The sequence below is a fragment of the Myodes glareolus genome, chromosome 2 (assembly GCF_982192425.1).
Source record: "Myodes glareolus chromosome 2, mMyoGla1.1, whole genome shotgun sequence".
Taxonomy (NCBI): Eukaryota; Metazoa; Chordata; class Mammalia; order Rodentia; family Cricetidae; genus Myodes; species Myodes glareolus.
In genome coordinates this window covers 41,802,574-41,824,538 of record NC_142027.1, presented here as the reverse complement: position 1 = coordinate 41,824,538, position 21,965 = coordinate 41,802,574, and the positions used below count along the sequence as shown (strand labels likewise).

Below are 21,965 nucleotides of genomic sequence, written 5' to 3'. Positions count from 1 at the left end.
GTGCAAGCAAGGTAACCAAAGAGAATGGGAGGAGGGTAGGGAGTAGGACCTGCGATTGGTGTGTAAAATTTCATATGTGACATTCTGTCACAGTCTCTGTAACAGACATGTAAGCAGCTTCTCTATTGTCCCTGAAGGACTCTCCTTCCTTGTATTCACCCACTGCATCTTGTTCTTCCAGTCTTTCTACCACTCCTCTTATAATGATCCAAGCCTTGGGAGTAGGGTGCACAATATAGATGTTTTGCTTAGGACTGAATATTCTAACGCTTCTTCTTCTCTGTTCTTTGGCATGTGTGAGATACCAGTATTAATCACCATCTATTGCAAATGAAAGCTTCTCTGATGAGAGTTGAGAGAAGCATTAATCTATGGGTAGAATAAAAGTCATTAGGACTCAGTTTGATACTATGTTCATTTTTAGAAAAATGGGGACATTCTTAGTGCATGTTGTCATGTCCATCCACAGGTTCTTTGTCAAAAAGTGATGCAAGGTATTAGTTTCAGTTTGTGGGGTGGTGATGTGTGGGGACAAGATTTAAATACAATCATAAAGTGGTTGGTGTTATTCAAATGTTTAAAAGAACATCAAGACATAAGCTCTGTAATCACATGATCATTTAAGTAAAAAGGAGATTTCACGTAGAATTTGTATATGCTTTGTTTTATTTCTCAGTAGAAATATAGGAAATGGAGTCCTCTTTGGAAAAATGTCTAATTCCATTTTTAGGATTTGCATATTACAAAAAATTCCACATATCTCTAGAAAAGTAAACACTGAGATTACATAAAACTTTCAAAACAAAATTTCCAGATTGAATTTATTCTACTCTAAGATTAATCGTTAAAACTCCAGTCTGTTTGGATACTCACCTTCCTGGACCTGGAGGGAGGGGGGAGGAACTTGAACTTCCCACAGGGCTGGAAGCCCTGACTGCTCTTAGGGATGGAGAGGGAGGCGGAGGGGGAAGGGGGGAGTGGGAGGGTGTTGGGAGGAGGGGCGGAAATGGAAACTTTCATAATTTAATAAACTTTGAAAAAAATCATTAAAACTTATTTAATCTGAAAATATGCTAAATCTATAAATTTAAGTTACTGATATTCAAAATACTAATAATTTTATATTATTTGTATCAAATGATACATTCAAATACTAGTAATTATATTTATATGGCATTGTTTTTCAGTTTTAGTTATATTTGTTTTGCTGCTTCAGAGTGTTTGTTTTTGAGGTAATAAAACTATAAACTATTTCAAGGCAAAGAAAGAAATGACAGAAGAGAGAGGGGAAGAAGAGGAGCAATTTCTGAATGATAATCACAAAGTTTTAGCCTGTAGATTTAAAGAGACATAAAAATAAGAACAATGGAAAAGTCACACAATATTTTTCAATTAACTACACAGTGTTAATTCAAGATACTCATAAATATCTATATTTAATCATGATATGATATTAATTTACTGAAGCAATACTATGAGAAAACCCTATGGATGAAATGAGTGTAGATATGACAGTTATTAAATTTACATTGACGTATTTGGGCTATATAATTCAGATAAATAATTGACAAATTATTTTTGAATTTCATTAGTATCTTGCTTAATAAATAAGTCTACTTATTTAAGAACTAAACTTTAGGTATACTTTTTTATATTTTACATTTATAAAATTTTAATGAGTTATATCTAGTGAGATGTAGAGCTTGACTATTTCCTAAAAGTACTATAAGTATTTATAACTCTTTTAATAGCAGTTACTACTTCCTTATTCCTCAGGCTGTAAATAAAAGGGTTTATCAAAGGAATTATTATTGTATAAAATACAGCTACTGATAGATCTTTATTTCCTTCTTCCAATGGTCGACTATCCATGATAATACATATGTAGAATATTGACACAGAAAGAAAATGGGATGCACAAGTAGAAAATGCTTTTCTTTTCCCATCCCTGGATTTCATTTTGAAAATAGTGAAAAGAATGCAGAAATAAGAGACCAAGACAGTGGTGATGGTAAAGACTTGAATTGGCATTGAAAAAATATATATCATTAGTTCATTAATAAAAGTATCTGTACAGGAGAGCTTATACAGTGGAAGAACGTCACAGAAGAAGTGATCAATGCGAGCAGATTTACAGAAAGTTAACCTTAAGAGACAACCTACAAGAATCATGGAATGCAGGTTACTGGCTATGAATGTGCCTATACTCATCTGAATGGAGAGTTTCTTGGACATCATGGTGTGGTACTGCAATGGGTTGCATATGGCCACATAGCGGTCATAGGCCATTGCTGACAGAAGAAAGCAGTCTGCAGTTTCAGCAAAACAGAGAAAATAGGACTGTGCCATGCATTCATAGAAGGAAATCCTTCTGTCCACAGAAAAGAAGTTCTCCAACATCTTGGGAGTGATGGCACAAGAGCAGCAAGAATCCATGAGTGCCAGGTTGCTCAGAAAGATGTACATGGGTGTGTGAAGATGGCGTTCCATGTAGATCAAGACCACCAGCCCGAGATTCCCAACCATGGTGACAAGGTAGATGACGGAGAAAACCAGGAACAGTAGGGTCTTCAGGTCTGGATAATCTGAGAATCCCACCAGGATGAACTCCATTGTTGAAGAGTGATTTGTCATATCCATTCTCATTTCTCTGCTGAGACCAAAATTGTTAACACATTTGATTGCTATTATGAGCAGAATATGTCTAAGTCTCCCTCTCTTGTTACAGAGAGAAAGTAAGAAATTTTTCAATTTACCTTAGCAATCCCCAGAAATACATCATGGTATTTTATGTCATATGAGAACAAGTCACACATAGATAAGTATGAGCATAATCCTAGAAGCCTCACATGGATATAATTTATTTGTATAAATTCATGGCCAATATATGTGTCTGTCTAGTTTTCCTTGTTTAAAGAATCTGTGCTTGTCAAAAAATATTTATAGGGTCAATGTGATGTTGAAAAATAAATTTCCGAGTTAAGAATTTAATGACTAATTGATAAATTTTCATAGAATTAGAATTTGAAAAATATTTTTCTATCTTATGTATCTTTTCCAGCTTGGATTTTTGTGTGACATTTTGAATGAAGGCTCATTAGACTTTTAAGTTTGGCTAAGATTGTGAAATATTATATTTTGATCTTAAAATTATTTCTCTTTTGAATTCAATATATTCAGGATCCCACTTTCTCTTGATTGATAAATTTCAGAATTACACCTACTCTTTAATATCCCTGTATTCTAGTATTTTTGTATAGTTTTCAATGTTTTGCATATGTTCTTTATTATGAATCCTAGTGTCAAGGTGTCTGCTCACAGTGTGAATGCTGATATGTAAATGTCAAATTCCTGCTGTGTATTCACCAATACTGTCAGGATAAAGCGATGTTTTCTTTTTATTGAGTTCAATAAATGTTATGCATTTATAAGAATATTTAAACCTTTAATTCTTTTCTTCTTTACTCATTTGATATAATTCTGTAACTACAAAATTTTATTAGATTTTAGTTTGTCGGGCATTACTGAAACATTCAAATTCAAGAACAGCATGTATTTTACTGTTAAAATCATTTTGTTCTCCTAGAAATTGCCACAATTCTCTGACTTTACTAGATCTTGTATGGACATTTTTTGAAGAAACAGAGTAAAATATTATTTAAATAGTATTTCTTTAAAAAACTATAATCATCATTTCCTTGATTTTAGATATTTTTTTTAAACTTAATAAACTGTTCTGTTTCACTCCCATAACATGAAAAGGTTTTCTGGTGTTGCATGACCAATGGCTTATAAATAAATGAATAAAATTATTGCCATTCAGGGATGGGAGCAGAGATATATGTAGAACTCAATAAAAACAATAAAAAATATACTGCCATTTATAATTTAAATATATAATACTATTATATCTCTCAAATTATACTCTTTTGTGAAAATACTTGTAGCACTATAAATTGTTATTTTTAGCAGTATACACTGGGCAAATCAAATATATATATATATATATATTTGTATATAAATGTAGAGAATGATAATTTACTTTAAAATATTGTATCAGAACTCATTATGTGAAAACTAATCTCCCCCTCTCTAATGCCAAACATTCAACCAAATCTTAAGAATTTTACTACTCATCCTAGAATTATTTTTTTAGACTATGAATGACGTACCTGTGTATTTGCTGACATGATTATGGGACTTTTAAGCTCAGAATAGACAGAATAACTCATCTAGTTCTTCATTATATCTTTTCAGCAGGTCTTCAATTCAGAGACAAACTAAACGCAAGTGGATAAAAAGAAAAAATAAATGCAGAAACATTTTAGATTTGCTTCTACATCTTTAGAAAGGAATTTGAAACCCATTTACTACTGAAACCTCACTATCCATCATGCTATATAGGCCAATAGAGTCACCTAATGGTTCCAGAAGCCTTAAAGCATTGAAGGATAATTTATGAGAATATAGGACACTCTCTACTCATAGGTCAGTGTCAATTCTAAAGGGAGTTCCTTGGCATTGACAATAGGTATTTCTGCAGAGACTCCAGTTGGAGAGGTTGAATCCCAAAATACCCTTAAACCAAACACATTAATTAAAGGTAAGAGAAACGAGATACTGAGATTAAATCTAGTAACTGCCCATAAAGTTGGCTTTAAATGCTAAATCATCTTTCATGCTCAGATATTTGATTTCCTGTGCCTCATTAATCTTGCTTACATGAAAATGGTTTTGGACAAAAAAAATAAAGATCACTTGGTAATAAACAAATTTGAAAAGAAATTTGAATTTCTAGATTAAACAATAAAGCATAGTGCTGTCAACTGGAATCACATTTTTACCTCTCACAACCTACAGTGAACCTGACCCCATTCTATAAATCCATTTTTTATAAATATCTCTGACATTGTTTTCTTTGGCAACATTTATGTATTGAGAAACAGAATTTTAAGTAAATTTGTTACATGCAAGTTTGTGTTCCTGTATTCAACTCGCCATGAGGAAGAGATAAATGTACATCTATAAAAATATACCATGATTAATGCAATTAATGTCATGATTATAAGCTAGCATTTTAGTGAATATCCCACTCATCCTTTCTCTATCACAGATATTATTTTACCCACAAGAAATGGTTTTGGCTCCTTGTTCTTCTCATGCCACTTAGTCTACATACTCATTATCTTGGTTTTGGGAGAGTTTTATGGACTGGACATTTTAAAGCATTTATGACATGATTATTTTTTATCTTTAAATCTTCAGTATCCACATCCAGGGATGTAGCCACCATTTCTCTTTCTTGTATTATATTTTAAAAAGAACATTGACTCTTAAATGGCCTCTTTCTTGAATTTCTTTATATATTTAAATACTTTTAATCTTCATATAAAGTCTGATTCCCATCTTGAATATATATCATTTTTGGTTCTGTGAGACAGCAATGCTTATCTCTGTGACAGTCCTGGCTGTCTTGCAACTCTCCAGAAGAGACTAGCCTGACTTCAAACTCATAGAGATCCACCTGCTTCAGTCTCCTTCATGCTCTAATTAAAGGCATGCAACACCACCACCTGGCTTATTATCAATTTTCGATTCTCAAACTAACTTAATTATTTGTGAAAGAAATCCTCTTAATCAGATTTTATTTGTGTATTCAGCATCTGGTGAATGAGTTTTAGGTGTAAGTGTGTGTAAGAGCATGTGAAAGTTGAAGTTATGAGGACACATTCCTTAATTCTTTCAAACAATGTTTCTTTCTATGTCTGGCCAGGGATCCCCAGTGTTCCTAATGTCTCCACTTTCTTTTCTCTATAGAGCTAGGATTACAGATAGCATGGCCATATACATTTTTTGCTTGGTTATTATATTATTATTTTATGCAACCCTGGTCTTTGATGAAGTTTTCTGATGGCACCTTCCATTGGTCTTTTATTTCATCAAGATTTTCATTTTTAACATTTCTTCTCTTCTTCTTTGGCAGATTTTCCCTCTAGACTTCAGTCTGCTTTGCCTTTTCATATGTCCTCTAACTGGCATATCATCTGAAGTTCAGCTCTGGTGATTTTTCCTGGTTATCTTTTTTTAATAAGCAGACTTCTCTCTCCAGAAACTTTCCATTTTCAATGATTCCTTTCACTGCTTAAGTTTTACTACCCTGGAGTGCTTTATAGTTTGGCTAGCCTTGAATTTACAGTTTTTCACATCTCTGCCTTCAGAGTCCTGGGATCAAAGGTACATGCACTACCACACCAAACACTAATTTTTTTAAAAATTCATTTTCAAAATGAAAGCTTAATTGTATAGGATCTTCTTTGAGTATCTAGCGTCATGCTTTTCTTTAAACTGTTTATCACATTGAACATAGGATTATTCTCCTTTCCACTTCCTTGTATACCTTTTATTCTCAAATTACATATTTTATAACTTTCTTTTCAGCTTTCTCCTTTTTATTTTAGGTCTTCAAAAAAGTGAACACTGATAACCACATGACAGAGTCAATACTAGGCTATTTTGAAATTACCGCCAACATAGTTCTCCCAAACTCTTCAATTTAGTCTCATGCATATTTTTCAGACAACAGCAAAAAGCAGCCACATTCTTCAACAAAATATCACAAGATTGTTCTCTAGGCCTCATTCTAATATTCTTGTCCTGTGAAATGTCTTGAACTACTGATTATGGAAGTCACAAAACAATCCCACACCAGTTCAGAATTATGAATAATAAAAACGCTTTTATTTAAGGAGAAAACCTACAGATCACTTTCCTAGATAACAATCCTCTGCATGAAAAGGAACAGTCTAGCAGCTGGAAGTGAGACCTGGAAACAAGAGAGCAGACACACCTTACAACTGCTTTTACAGTATAAGAGACCTTGCCCAAGTGGACTGGTATCTTAAAGGCTATTGGCTGAAGGAGCAGAAAGTACTCCCACAGCACTTCTCCCGTTTGTTTAAATAAGAGAGTTCCAAACCCGATACCAAACTATAAATACTAGAAACAGATATCAAGTATAATTAGAATTACAAGCAGTATAAACAATATTAAACAAGGAATGTATGTTAAATGTTTTAATAAACATTCTATCCTAAGGAATCTAAGTCTTGTATGGAAAATGGTTTTGCTAGATCATAAGAGTACAGTAACTATGTCTATCTAATCTTCAACCCCACTGAAGACCTGAGAAAAGTAATAATATTACTTGAACAAGGAGGAAGTACAATCAAGCAGCTTCCAAAATGAGTAATAAATTATGGAGACAATTAGCTATCTGAGCAATCACCCAAAGGGTACTCAAAGGAATGACATCTGTCAGATGGATGTGTTGTATTTTGCAGAATTTGGTAATTTAAAATATGTACACCACATCATAAACACATACTCATGCTTTCAATGGGTAATTGCCTTGAGCTCAGAGAAGGCTGATTCAGTAATCATGCCTTTATTAGAAGTTATGGCCATCATGGACATTCCTGCACAAATGAAGACAGACAATGGTCCAACATATGTATCTAAAAAGTGAAATGCTTTTTTTGCCTAATACAATATAAAGCACATTACAGGTATACCAAATAATCCTACAGGTAAGGCAGTTTTAAAAATGTCAAACTGTACTATCAAGGATATGCTGAACAAACAGAAAGGGATAGAAAATACCCCCAGAAATAGATTGCATAATGCTTTATTAACCTTGAATTTTCTTAACACTAATGGGAAAGGATAAATAGCAACAGAGAGGCTTTGGATAATGGGAAAAAAAACTCCTGAATTGAATCAACAAGTTTATTTCAAGGATGTGTTGACCTCACAATGAAAACCAGGTGATGTGCTATGTTGGGGAAGGGGTTTTGTTCTTGTTTCCACAGGAGAAGAAAAAATATGGATACCATCAAAATTAATAAAGATTCGCTATGAAAAGGCTAAACCTCTTGAAAAAGAGAAATGATAATTCATCTACAATGGTGACCATTCAGGTGGTAAGAAAAGAATATAGGGTTGTGGCAGTGTTCTGCTCTTATCTTTATAAGAAAATACACATCATCAAAAATTCAAGAGACCCTGAATGTTTGAATGCTGACAGAAGGAAAAATAACTATCCATTAAGAATCATCTAGAAAACAAAATGTGGATTGTGAGGCCAGGTATTGGATACATACATTTACACACACACACACACACACACACACACACACACACACACACAAACTAAGCTATAAACAAGAGCAGTAAGTCAAGTTGATGCAAGTAAGCCCTGAGGAGATAAGCATAATTAAATTCTGTGATATTCATTTCCAAAATATAATAATGGGGATATATGAGAATGATTCAAATAAGAATGATATAAGATGTATGAACAGAACTCTTCTCAAGTGCCAGGGTCATTGGACAGTCTAAAAAACCTTCACATTCCATTGGAAATTACGGAGAGTTGACAATTAAAGACAAGTTGGCTTCTGAAACTAAATCATGGCCAGAAATATGACTATAATGGAAGATGTATTAAAATTCAATATAAACTCTACATGTAATAGTATTGTATTAGCATAGCTCTCTTAATAAGAAGAATGCCATGATAGTATGAAGATGCTCACTTTAGTGAGTTTGGGTAAAGTGTATATCAAACTCTATTAATATTAATTTATTTCCTTCACAGATGAATGTCATTAATAATAACAAAGTTAGCATGGACAGGGAAAGTCTAGGAGGCCTCAGCCCTACACAAAGAAACCACATACAACTAAGGAGTGTTGGGAAAGTGAACTATAGTTTTACCAAGATAAGAGCACACTAACTGGTTATTCAGTCCAAGATGGTCATCCCTGAATGCATGAATGCAAGTAGCAGTATACAAACTGAGAAGGCTATATAGATATATTTAGGAATATATATTTATATATGTGTTATATATATATGTATATATATACACACACACACACACACCCATATGTGTGTGAGATAATAATTACTAAAAAAAAGATACCACAACTTTGAAATTTAAACTGTCTAGCTTAAGAATCTACTAATCTAACATAAACTGAGAAAATGAGTAAAAAGCATATGAATTTGTATGATGATTTACAAATATTAATAATTCATGATATTAATAAAAATATTATTTAGTTGGCTTTCTATATTATTGTATTTGTTTTTGAAAAGGAGGAAAAAGAAATTTTTTTTAAAAATCAGTTAATGTCTAGAAATATTAGATTTGGACATTCTGGAAAAATAACAATTTTTCTTCCATTAGCTAAATAATATTAATTAAAGAAGGGTCTTGTACATTAAATTACTTAACTATTTAATTCTATTAGTTTATTGAATATGAAATTACAGTGCTAAAGAAAAATCTCTTAGCAATAATGAAAGTAGATAGAATCATTATCTTGTAATATATTGCAGAGTACTAGTTGAAAATTATTTTGGAATTGTGTTTGTATGCTGCTGAATAATAGAGTCTAATGATTTTAAAACTAACACCTTATATAAACCACATTTTCAATTTTCTATATTCCAAATTCGTAAAATTATTTTAATGAGATGAAATTAATGCAGTGTAGATGATGAAGATTTTTTTAAAATACTATAAATTTTCATAACTTTCTTAACAGCATTTAAAACCTCCTTGTTTCTCAGACTGTAAATAAAAGGGTTTAACAAAGGAATTATTATTGTATAAAATACAGCCACAGGTATATCTTTATTACCATCTTTAGATGGTCCTATATATGTAAGAAGGCAGGTGTAGAATATCGACACAGAAAGAAAGTGGGATGCACAAGTGTAAAATGCTTTTCCTCTTCCATCCTTAGATTTCATCTTGAAAATAGTGAGAAGAATGCAGAAATAAGAGACCAAGACAGTGGTAATGGTAAAGACTTGAATTGGCATTGAAAAAATATATATCATTAGTTCATTAATAAAAGGATCTGTACAGGAGAGCCTATAGAGTGGAAGAATGTCACAGAAGAAGTGATCAATGTGATTTGATTTACAGAAATTTAATCTTAACAGACAACTTGTCTGAATTATTGAATGCAGGTTACTGGCAATGAAGGTGCCTATACTCATCTGAATGGAGAGTTTCTTGGACATCATGGTGTGATACTGTAGTGGATTGCATATGGCCACATACCGATCATAAGCCATCACTGCAAGTAGGAAGCAGTCTGCAGTTTCAGCAAAACAGAGAAAATAGAACTGTATCATGCATTCATAGAGAGAAATCCTTCTGTCCACAGAAATAAAGTTCTCTAGCATTTTTGGAGTGATGGCACAGGAGCAGCAGGAATCCATGAGAGCCAGGTTGCCCAGAAAGATGTACATGGGTGTATGAAGATGGCGTTCCATGTAGATCAAGACCACCAGTCCAAGATTCCCCACCATGGTGACCAGATAGATAGCAGAGAACAACAAGAACAGGAGGATCTTCAGGACTGGGTTGTCTGAGAATCCCACCAGGATGAACTCTGTTGTCAAAGAATTATTTTCCTTCATGATTCCTGATCTGTGCAAAGACAACACAATAAAGTAATTTACCTGAAGTTACAAGAAGACTGTATCTTATTACACTCTTCTAACTACAATATGAACAAGAAATACCCTCATCACGTCATCGTCTGCTGTCTCCTGAAGAGCAGCATGCCCAGCATAGGTCACTGGGAGCAGTTACTCATAGATAATGCACACAGGGCTGTCCTGAAATGTCTATGCATCTCCTGGAGAAAAGGTTTAGCTGCATGAGCTAGTCTGTATGAGAAAAAAAATTCATAGCCTGTTAACTGTCTTTTCTCAACATGAAAGAATATGATAAGAAAATTCTTCAGGCAAAACATTCTAAACATTATATTATGGGATCCATGTAATGCTAAAAAATGAATTATCTCTAGGATCCCGTCAAGAATTTTTAAAATATACACAGAATCTGAGTGGTTTGAAATAAATGAATTTCTCCAGCTTACACTTTTCCCAGGTAAAGTAATAGTTGGGTATTTTCAGAAGAATCTCTTTATTCTTTAAGTCAGTGTAAGAATATAAAACACCATAATATTTTCTTAGTTACAAATCACTTCATACTCATTTTAACATAATATAGTTCCTATTCCTCTCATCTGATTGGCTTCCAAATGGTGTTGCTTTTCTTAATTATCTAGGTATGCTAACAGTTGGTCTAGTTTCAAGCCTCTTGTAGATACAGTTAATATGAGACTTCATGAAAAAGAACCCATTCTTATTCCAAATATAGATTACTCTAAACACCCAACTTATATAACTCCAATTCATTCAGAGTGAATCAATACCTAACCTTTATTTTTGTTATGTTTTTAACAGATATATATTTATCTGAGTATTTAAATCTATGAAGTCATTTGTTTCTAAAATTCTATATTTCAGAATTCAATATCACTCTGATTTACTGTATACTATTATAGTGTTACCAATGTAACATTGTACTATATTAAGTGCAGAAACAGCATGGAATTCAAAAAACTGTTACAATTATCTTTCTCTATCAGAAAGAATAAGTCTCTTGGCTTAATACAAAATAGGAAGAACATTTTGTACATGTACATTTTGTACATGTAGTTTTTCTGCATGCACTTTAATTTTTAATTTCACAAATTATTAATTTTAATTACCCTCATGAATAAAACCATTTCACAAATGATTTAAGGACACCAAAACACTTTCTTAGACCCAGACTATATATGTTATTGACGTTCTGTGCATTTAGAATAACCATAGTGAAGCAGTGGTGTTTTGCTTAAGATTTTAAACTTTCTAAACTGCATGTTTAAAAATGGAACCCATTTTAATTAGTATTTAACAGACCATTCTTCTAAAAATGAACTTAATATATTATTTTTGCTATCCATTCACAATAATATGATTAAATTTTCTATAGCTTTATAGTAAAAATATAGTCAAATGAATAAAATAAGTATCCATTTATAGTTCAGATCTATAACATTTTATATCTCTTTAATTTAAGGATTTTGAAAATATATTTCAAGAACTGTAAAATAATTCTCTTTTATTATTTTAGCACAACAGAATATGGAAATCAACTGAAAATATTTAGGTTTAGTTTTCAAAAGTTAATTTTTATTTAGAAGATCTAACAAACTACTATAAGTAAAATCTCATTTTCTGTTCTCCAGCAAAAAACATATTATGTTGATTATTAAATGATTATTTAATAATTATTAAAATGATTATTCCACTAAATCAAAAAATTCTTTTACTCTACATCCTCAAATTATTTTACAGAGATATTAATATCTTACCTGTATATTAACTGATAAACTATAGTCCTTCTGAACTCAGATTAACTGGAGGGCTCATTTACTGTTTCATTATATCTTGTCAGGATATGTTCAGTTTAGAGACATGAAAATTAAGTAAGTAAAGTGTAAAAACAATAAAACAGTGAAGTGCTTTGGAGATCTGGATTTCTTCATGTTTGTAAGTGACTTAAAATTCATCTTAATATTTTGAGTTCACAGACACACTTTTTATATGATTGGTTTCCCTTATGAAGTTTCTTAGTTCAGAATTCAGAATAAATGTCAACATTTAAAACACTGGGGATTAAATTTTGAATATCTAGGACACCTTCTTTCCATGTGTGTCAGTGATTAATTAGTTATCTTGAGGGCAAAGTAAAGTTCTGTTAATTCTACAGGGATTTCTTGACAAGAACTTTGGTCATTTCTGCAGAGACTCCTCATCTTAGAGCCAGTTTCCCAAACCTCCAGTTAATGGAAAGGCATTAATTAAAGACAGACTGAAGACAGGTGAATGATTTCTTGAAGGGAAATCAACACCCATTTTTACAGTCAACTTGTAGATGATGTTGACTGGTGCTGCACTTGATTATACCATTATCTTTTATTTTACCTAGTTTAGAGTTGTAATGGATAAAAAATATCTATGTGAGTCACATGAAGTAAAAAAAAGATTTAGATATATTTGAATTTGTGGATACAAGGGAGAAAATCTGAATCAGTCAACCAGAATTTAATTCATTACTTTCATTATCTACAAGAGTCTGGCCACATCCTACACATCTGTTTTCTAAAACAATACTGAATATGTTCCTTGTGACACTTATGTCAGAAGAAAACCAGGGTATATTTGCAGTCAGAGAAAGGAAAAGGCCATGATTCTTTTTAGACCCCATATAGAAGGTTTACCAATTTACCAATTATCCAATTATTCATAGACAAATCTATATTATATATTAAAAGTGGAACTTTATGACCTGTTGAGTGAAGGAAGCTAGGCACAGGATAACAAGGACTGCCTGACTCTTGTTGAATTCAAATCTACCTTCAGCTCTGTGATGACACCAATTTACTGTTAATTATACTCCCATATTCCCTACTCTACATTACCCTTTGTCTTCCACTCCACTCAGTTGTCCTACATATGTTCTAATTTTTAAAAACATTTTAAATGTCATATTCTGTTAGTCATTGAAAGGTTTGAAGAATCCCTATCCATCTTAAATATTTCTCTGTACTTCTAGAAAACCTAATTAATATTACTACAAGATTGACTGTTATAGATGAATATCTATTTATCTGCATTTCATAATTATACATTTCTCTTTTGGGGTTTTTTTAGACAAGCTTTTTCTGTAGCTTTGGTGCCTGTCCTGGAACTAGCTCATGTAGCTCAAGCTGGCCTCAAACTCGTAGAGATCTGCCTCCCAAGAGCTGGGATTAAAGGCATGAGCTACCACTGCCCAGCTATATATTACATTTTAAAATGAGCTGCCCAAACACAATATTTTAATCATGAGCAGAACTATACATATAACAAAATTGACCATAAAATTTTATAAATAAACCAAGATCCATACCATTAAAAGTATTCATTTCTATGTTATATCCCCATATAAATGAAAAAAATTATGAGCAATATTTGGAAAATTGGACATAGTTCTCTCCATATAGCTTCTTGCTTTTGATTGGGTGAAGTATTTGGGGGTTCACAGAGACCTTCCAGAGGATCTTGGTCCATCAAACCATATTAGTCTGGATGGATTCTAAAGTTTCTCACCATCTGTGGAAAGAAAAGCAGACCTCCTTTCCAAAGCAACATATCCTTAGAACCAAATTTTGATGTCAATATACCTTTAAAATACATATGTTGGTTTAGCTTAGCAGTCTGTACAATGGAATGTCTCATTGTACTTAATTCATTCACAGTCAAAAATTTGAAATAAAACACAGTAATATACATAATCCAGATTCTCTATATATTTTCCATCTTTATGTGGCTTATTTTTTTTTCTTTTCTTTTTTAAAAGAAAACAAAGTATCTTTTCATCATACATATGAAATCAAGTTTCCACTCCCTCCCCTCTTTGCACTCTTTACACTTATTCCCCACCTCAAACCCCATCTACTTCACAGAGAGGGTAAGGTCCAAGGCCCTCCCAACTATATCTAGACCAAGCAAGGCATCTGTCTAAAGAGAATAGGTTCTTAAAATACCAGTACAACCAGTAGGGATGAATCTTGGTGCCACTGCTAGTGGCCCCTCAGTTTGCCCCAGCCATTCACCTGTCAAGTAAATTCAGAGGGACTAATTTGGACCTATGCTGGTTTCTTCCCTGTCTGGGTGGAGATGGTGAGCTCCCATTAGCTCAGGTAGACTATTTCAGTGGGTGTCCCCATCATAGTCTTGACCTTTTTGCTCATATTCTCACTGCTCCCACTCTTCAACTGGACTTTGGGAGCTCAATCCAGTACTCCAAAACAGGTCTCTGCCTCTGTTTCTATTATTTGCTTGATGAAGGTTCTATGGTTATATTTAAGATATTCACCAGTCTGACCACAGGGCAAGGCTAGTTTGGACACCCACTCCTTTATTGCTTAGGATCTTAGCTGGGGTAATCCTTGAGAATTCCTGGAAGTTTCTCTAGGACCAGGTTTCTTGTTAAACCCACAATGGCTCCCTCGATCAAGAGATTTCTTTCCTAACTCTCATCTGTGTCTTTCTTAAATTTTTCTATAAATTTAATATTTATTGTATTATCTTTGGTCTTTCAATCTATGACTGTCTGTACTCTTTTATAATTATTTATACTCTTTTTCTTCTCTCTCTCATGTGTACATGCATTTTCCCAACACTGTGACCCATTTAGAAGTCTTTTTATCTGTATTTGTCTTTAATACTTGCATATCTGTAATTATTTTTGACCAAGAGTATTTTTTTCAAATGTTAAGCAGGCATGGCTAGGATCAACTCTGTTAGCTCTACCCAGTCCAACATGGTGGAGGCATATTCACTGCCTTTGAGAGTCCTACACATTGACCCAGCACCAAGGTCACAGTGTGTCTATGTCATGTCACCTTTTATTTAGCAATTTATAACATGTTGCTTACAGATTCCATTTAAGTGCTCGATCTCCTGAAAGAGCCAGAGATGTTCATGCAACTAATACAAACCAGGACGCTACAATTTCTTAAAGAAGCCACATGGGTTTTTTGCTGCTAATGCTGAATCAATAATATGTCTCTTAAAGGAACTGCAGCTTACCTGCTCACTGCCATTAAACAGCCCATCTGGGGGTAAAAATGCAGCTACCAAGATGTTGCACTAAATTCTGTTTTGTTTTTGTTTTTTGTTTGTTTTTTTTTTTTGTTTCTTTGTGTGTGTGTGTGTGCGTGCGTCTAGAATTCTTTTCAAGCTCTTTCAGGTTTTATGTGGGTGTAGTTAGTCCATATTGGTGTTCCATTCTGTAGACGGAGACTGCTTGTTTGTTTCCCAGATACTGAGACCCAAAATAATCACACAGAAACTATAGTAATCACAATTCTTAGCCAATAACTTAAGCATATTGCTAGCTAGCTTGTATCTTAAATTAATTCATTATTTTGTTTTTACCAGGAGGCTTGTGGTGTTCTGGTGAGGCTCTGTGGCATCTGTCTCCTTCAGCAGCTACATGATATCTCTCTGATTCTGCCTTCTTTTCTTTCAGCATTCAGTTTAGTTTTCTCACCTAGCTCTATTCTGCCATGCCAGAAGCCCAAGCTGATTGTTTATTAGCCAATGGTAACAAAGCATATTCACAACATACAAAGGGGAATCCCACATCAGGAGGGGGTTACCACAAACTCACAACTAGAAAACGTTGAAGACAATAGGTGACTACAGATTTTCTACCCTTAATACCTATATCTATATTGTATCCTGTCCTCCTAGTTCTCTGGAATCATTACAGGCAAGCAGGTGGAAAGATGACTTCAAAATAATAGTGTTTTCTGAACACAAGGAAGTCACAAATATGAACTCATAGCATTGTGGAACATCCCTTCCTGGAACTTTGAGATTCTGTTTATATCTTTGAAGATTACAAGACCTGTTCTAATCTGTGAACCTAAATTCCAAATTAAAGACCAAAACGGTACTTTTTACATATGTTTTTGTTATTCAATATTCAAAATTAAATGTTTTTTCTATATTTTGAAATAATAAACATAAAACTGATACATCTAATTTTAAGAGGAACATTATATAACAATGTAAGGTGCTGTTGAATGCCATGAAGTCTAAAGATGAATTTACTGGAAGCATCTACTCTCAGTCAACAGTCATTCTACTTCCCTCATATGATTAAAAGGAGCAATACATTCCTACTTCATTCTATATACTTTTTGCTGAAAGATTCATCTCATGTGTATTACAAAAGACAGAAAGTGCAATAAGACTTTAAATTGTAGTCTAAACAAATTTGTAGCCAAAAGTGAAATATTACACAAGGACAAATACAATTCAAGAACAGCAAATAAGTTTTTAGAGGCTTTAGTTTAGTATTGTTTACTGAGATTATACTAAATGCAAATACATCAAATTGTTTATTTCTTTAAAAATGTATAGGAATTCAGTTTAAATTTGACTCCATATTCCACAAGTTTAAAACAAAACAAAAAAAGCCCAGACAAATCAACTCATAGAAAGAAAGGCTTTATGTAGATCACAATTTAAAGGTTTTATTGCATTATTAATTGACCCTTTCATTAGAGGCTTGGTGTTATGACAAAATTGAATTGTAAAACAAAGCTTTTCATTTCAGGTCTAAAGAAGAAAAAGAGGCAAGATGATGTGATCAGAGTCTCACAATCTTATTCGAATATGCCTCTATTGACAAAATCTCCCACATAACCTATATACTAAAGTTTGCACAGCCTGCTGATATCCACAAATAGTGGCATAGTTTATTAAATGACCTGCAATTTGTCAGAATGAACAACCATAGGATGTGAAAAATGAATATGTTTAAATATATCCATAAATACAATCATGCACAGAGATGAGATCACATCATATATAAATTATAAATTTAGACAGATACATGCAATTGTACATGTATATCTTTACATTTATATGTATGTATAATATACATGTAGATACGATACTAGCAATACATTTCCATTAACATTTATCCAAAAAAGCTTTAATCCCAAAGCACATGGGAAAACATTTTGGAAAGGAAGAGACTATCAACAGAAGGTAGAAAGAAGTGTTGCAATGAATGCACAAAGTGGAGTAGTGTCTTAACCAAATTAGTGTATGTAGAAGAAACACAGATGGATCTGAGATGGCTCACTCATTCTGTACTCACCCTATTCATGGAGTCTGTAACCAAGGTCACTCCAAATATAAAGCACATAAAATTTGTTCTCTTTCACAAAAGTCTAAGAAAACCTCCAGGGACTAGGATATCATAAAATCTTATTACTATTTGAGCTTAGATGATGTAATTTAAAATAGTTTCTTCAACTACATACTCTAAAACTTCTAGATAACCTATTAAACCCTAATCAAATCACTTTTATAAAATTTAGGCTATCGAGACCCTTATAATTGTTTTATCTTTTAGCTAGCTTGGTTATTTCCTGAATTGAGCTAACGTCAACCTTGTTCTGTCTTTTCCAGGACATTTTCTCAATAAAATCTCACAATTATTTATTTCATAAAAGATACTAATGTCTTGTATCTCTGAAACTTTTTGTATGCGGAAAAAACACAAAACAAAATTAAAAAGAAACACAAACTTATCCTAGATAGTGAGTTTAATGGGCCTCTCCTCACTCTCACAAGCTCACCGACCACAGAGCATTCTTTGACTGTCTGTTCACTGTCTTAACTTGAACTTACATTCCCATGTCTTTTACACTCTTTGTGAGAACCGCAAGTTGAATTGTTAGAATCATTATTTCACACAAGTGAATTTAACTAAAGACCTATATTTCTAAAAAATTTGAAGGTTTGTGTTTATTTACACAAATATAGCACTGCCTCATCTGAATAGGTTAATGTTCTATGATTCTTCATGCTGACAATGACATCAAATTTATTTTATCTTTATAAAAACCACATCATTAAGTTAATGGATTTAAAATGACATAATGAAAAGCATAAAAACCATTAAAATGTTTTAAGTTGAATCATATTGTATTTATTTTACTATACTGGAACATTTCATTAAAACTATTTGTATAATTTAAAATTTATTTCAAATACTAAAAATAGGTACATAGACTAGAGTCCATTCCAGTATTAGCTCTGGGGAACAGGGATATTTTCAGTGGGTAAGAGCATTTGCTACAAAAGGTGAATAACTGTGTTCATCACCACAGCAATATATCATACAAATGACAGGGAAAAGGGTTTCCAATTCCACTGTTGAAAAGATGATGCCCCAAACATGCTTCTAATATTAGTGATATGAGGGCTGTATAAAAGGTATTATTATAATTAGCAAGTTAAATTTTAGCTCCATGTTTAGTGAAAGATACTTTTTCAAGAAGATAACTTAAAAAATGAATAAGCAGGACACTTGACATACTCTGGGCAATGTACATGTTTGCATGACTAAATAGAACTACTCCCACATACATGTTCATATAGGACAAACATACACTGCAAAACAAGACCCACAACAGAATTCTATGCTCGGTTTATTTTCAAAACATTTTGAACAATGCACAAAATACAGTCAAATTAATTCTGTATAACATTGCAATTTTTAATATGAATAAAACAGATAATAATATGAGACCTAAGACTTTCTCTTTAAGAATTTTGCAAGTGAATTTTTTACTTGCTTATTTCTCAAACTGTAGATAATTGGATTTAGTACAGGAATTAAGACAGTGTAAAATACAGAATCCATCATGTCATCGTCATCTACTTGTGGAGACGCAGGACGCACATACATGAAAAGAAGAGGGCCATAGTATAAAGAGACAGACAAGAGATGGGCTCCACATGTGGAAAATGCTTTCTTTATGCCTTTGAGAGATTTCTGATTTAAGATTGAAAACAGAATGATAGTGTAAGAGACAAGAATAGTTGAAATAGTAAATACTTGAATTGAGCCAGAAAAAATAAAAAGCATTAGGTAATTGAGAGAAGGGTCAGTACAGGAAATCTTTAACAGTGGCATAACATCACAATAAAAATGATGTATTATGTTAGAATTACAGAATGTTAGTCTTACTAAAAAGCCTTCATGAATTAAAGCATGAATAAACCCACCAATAAAAGATAATATTAACAGACATATACAAAGTTTATTTGTCATAATCACTGGGTAGAGTAAAGGTTTGCATATGGCTATGTAGCGATCATAGGCCATTGCTGCCAAAAGAAAACATTCTGTGGTTGCACTGATTGCAAATGAAAAAAACTGTATCATGCATTCTGAGAGGGAAATCAGTTTACTCTTGGCAAAAATGTCTAGTAGCATCTTTGGTGTCACGGTGGATGACAACCAGGTATCCACAAATGCTAAACTCCCTAGAAATAAATACATGGGAATGTGAAGGCCTGGGTCATTCCAGATGAGAGTGATGAGACCAAGGTTCCCCACAATGGTGATGAGATAGATCACCAAGAACAGCAGGAAGAGGGGGATTTTCCACTGTGGCAGATGAGTGAGTCCTGTGAGAACAAACTGTGTCAGCACTGTTGCATTCTCAGTCCCCATTCCCTCACTGGATGTCCCTGAGAATGAGAAATGATAGCTATTACACAGAATTTATAAAATTTTGTAAAGTAAAATTTTGGATAATAGAGTTTAAAGCACATCTATGTTTTCATCAGAATGACTATCAAATTTCATTTAATATCATCATATAAGATCAAAACTTTTCCTCAGTTGAAAGAATTGTTTTAGTTTATTATTTTAATCGAAATTGTGAATACATTAATATATTCAAGGGAAAGATACCTCTCAAACCTGTGTGAAATATGTGGAAATACAAACTGGTTTGCTTTAAAAATTCTTTGTGTTTCATATTCATAATCAAGGCAAAAGATGTTTTAAGCATCTAGATTATACAGGAAATTCAACTGAGGGTCCTTGTTAATTCTAATACTCTAATTTAATAATGTGAAATCTTAAAATATATAGTGACCTGGGGATAAAAGTTATTATACAGAAGAAGATAAAATCAGTTTCTTATAAATGAATCAGAGATCAGAAATATAGAATAATCTTAATGCACCTAGAGTCTCCTGTGTAAAGCAGAATTTTCTGGGAACATTTATTCAAATTGTTGATCCTAAGAGTTAGTTATAAATTGACATAAAAGTTTATAAACTAGAATCTAATGACCAATATTATAAAAAAAAACTTCTCCTGACTGATGATATTCAATGCAAATGAAGTTATTGAAACTTGTGTGACTGGACATTGACAATAATAAGACAAATATAAATTTGAGAGTATTAATATCAAGTGACTATTATATAGGGAAACACCACAGGTGAGCTTGGTGTTTATTGGAATGGAAACATCATTTGTTGACTATAGATATGGTCTTTTCAAATGATTTTCTGCATTTAAGAAACACAAGTCTGTAGATCATTATCACTGGATATGAAAGGTACATTCTTAATAGTATTGTTCCACTGTAGGCGTAATACTAATTACCATGTGTGAATGCTTAACTCTCTTCTGTTATGCCTGTGCTTTTCAGACTAATTATTCTGACAATCTTCAAATTTCTATGTTAAAACCGACCATTTACATGACAAAATCAAATTTCTTAACTTTCTTGCTTATTATCTATTGTGGAGCTTGAAAAAATTATTTTCCTTTTGCAAAAATCAAAATAAATTTTCCTATAGACTATACATTTTTAAAAGACATTAAACTTGACTTCGTTAATTTTTGTGATTGATATATTTAAACATATATAGTCAGTGACAGGATTTATTCCTGTATTTCTATGATGCATTTTTGATGTCAAAATAATTAGAAAATATTTCAACACAAATTTTACTACTTAGATTTGAGAACACATATTCGTATGTCGAACAATTATGTAGGTTACATTCCATTTTATTTTGTATTAGTAGAACAAAATTGATAAAGTTCAATTTTGCATATAGGTGATATACACCATGTCAGTATATCATTTTAAGGTGAATTTAACGGGAAGAGATTTCCTTCCACAGAACTCAAAATACACCATGAAATGTAAATTTTTAAATTACTTAGGATATGGAGATGTAACAAATCATTAACACAAGAAAAAGTAGTAGGAGTATTTTTGACATATTTCAATATGTATTTATTTTTATGTATTTAAATGCATATCTGACATATATTAATGTATAATACTCAATGAACCATTATATATACACACACAATATGTTTTGCGTGTGTTGATAAATAATATAAATTATGAAAGCGTAAAAAGAAACAATGTTAGTATTATTTTTTAAGTAGAAGAGGCAACTTTAATCTTTTACTTCTAAGTAACTGATCTTAAAAGTCTTATGAAGAATTTGACTGAAGAATATTCTTTTTATTCTTATCTTCAGAATAATTGCACATATGAGGATTTTTAAGATTTCATACTGAATCTTGAGTTAACACAGTAGCTCAGAAGAATTTAATGTTCCTTACAAGCTAGATTAGATATATATCCCAGCTG

The 21,965-nt window shown here is 32.5% G+C and overlaps 2 protein-coding genes and 1 pseudogene across 2 annotated transcripts; all 3 read right to left on the bottom strand.

The window, feature by feature from the left end:
- Nucleotides 1–1,686: 1,686 nt before the first annotated feature.
- Nucleotides 1,687–2,646, bottom strand: LOC125392912 (olfactory receptor 5K16-like; annotated as a pseudogene).
- A 6,900-nt stretch (nucleotides 2,647–9,546) lies between these two features.
- On the bottom strand, nucleotides 9,547–10,500 carry LOC125392898 (olfactory receptor 5K17). Its single transcript, XM_048422878.3, has one exon. It carries the CDS (start codon nucleotides 10,495–10,497, stop codon nucleotides 9,547–9,549), a length of 951 nt encoding a protein of 316 aa, XP_048278835.3. The 5' UTR covers nucleotides 10,498–10,500.
- An 8,578-nt stretch (nucleotides 10,501–19,078) lies between these two features.
- On the bottom strand, nucleotides 19,079–20,008 carry LOC125392842 (olfactory receptor 5H19-like). The gene has a single exon (XM_048422808.3). The coding sequence runs from the start codon at nucleotides 20,006–20,008 to the stop codon at nucleotides 19,079–19,081; it is 930 nt and encodes a 309-aa protein (XP_048278765.2).
- Nucleotides 20,009–21,965: the final 1,957 nt, after the last annotated feature.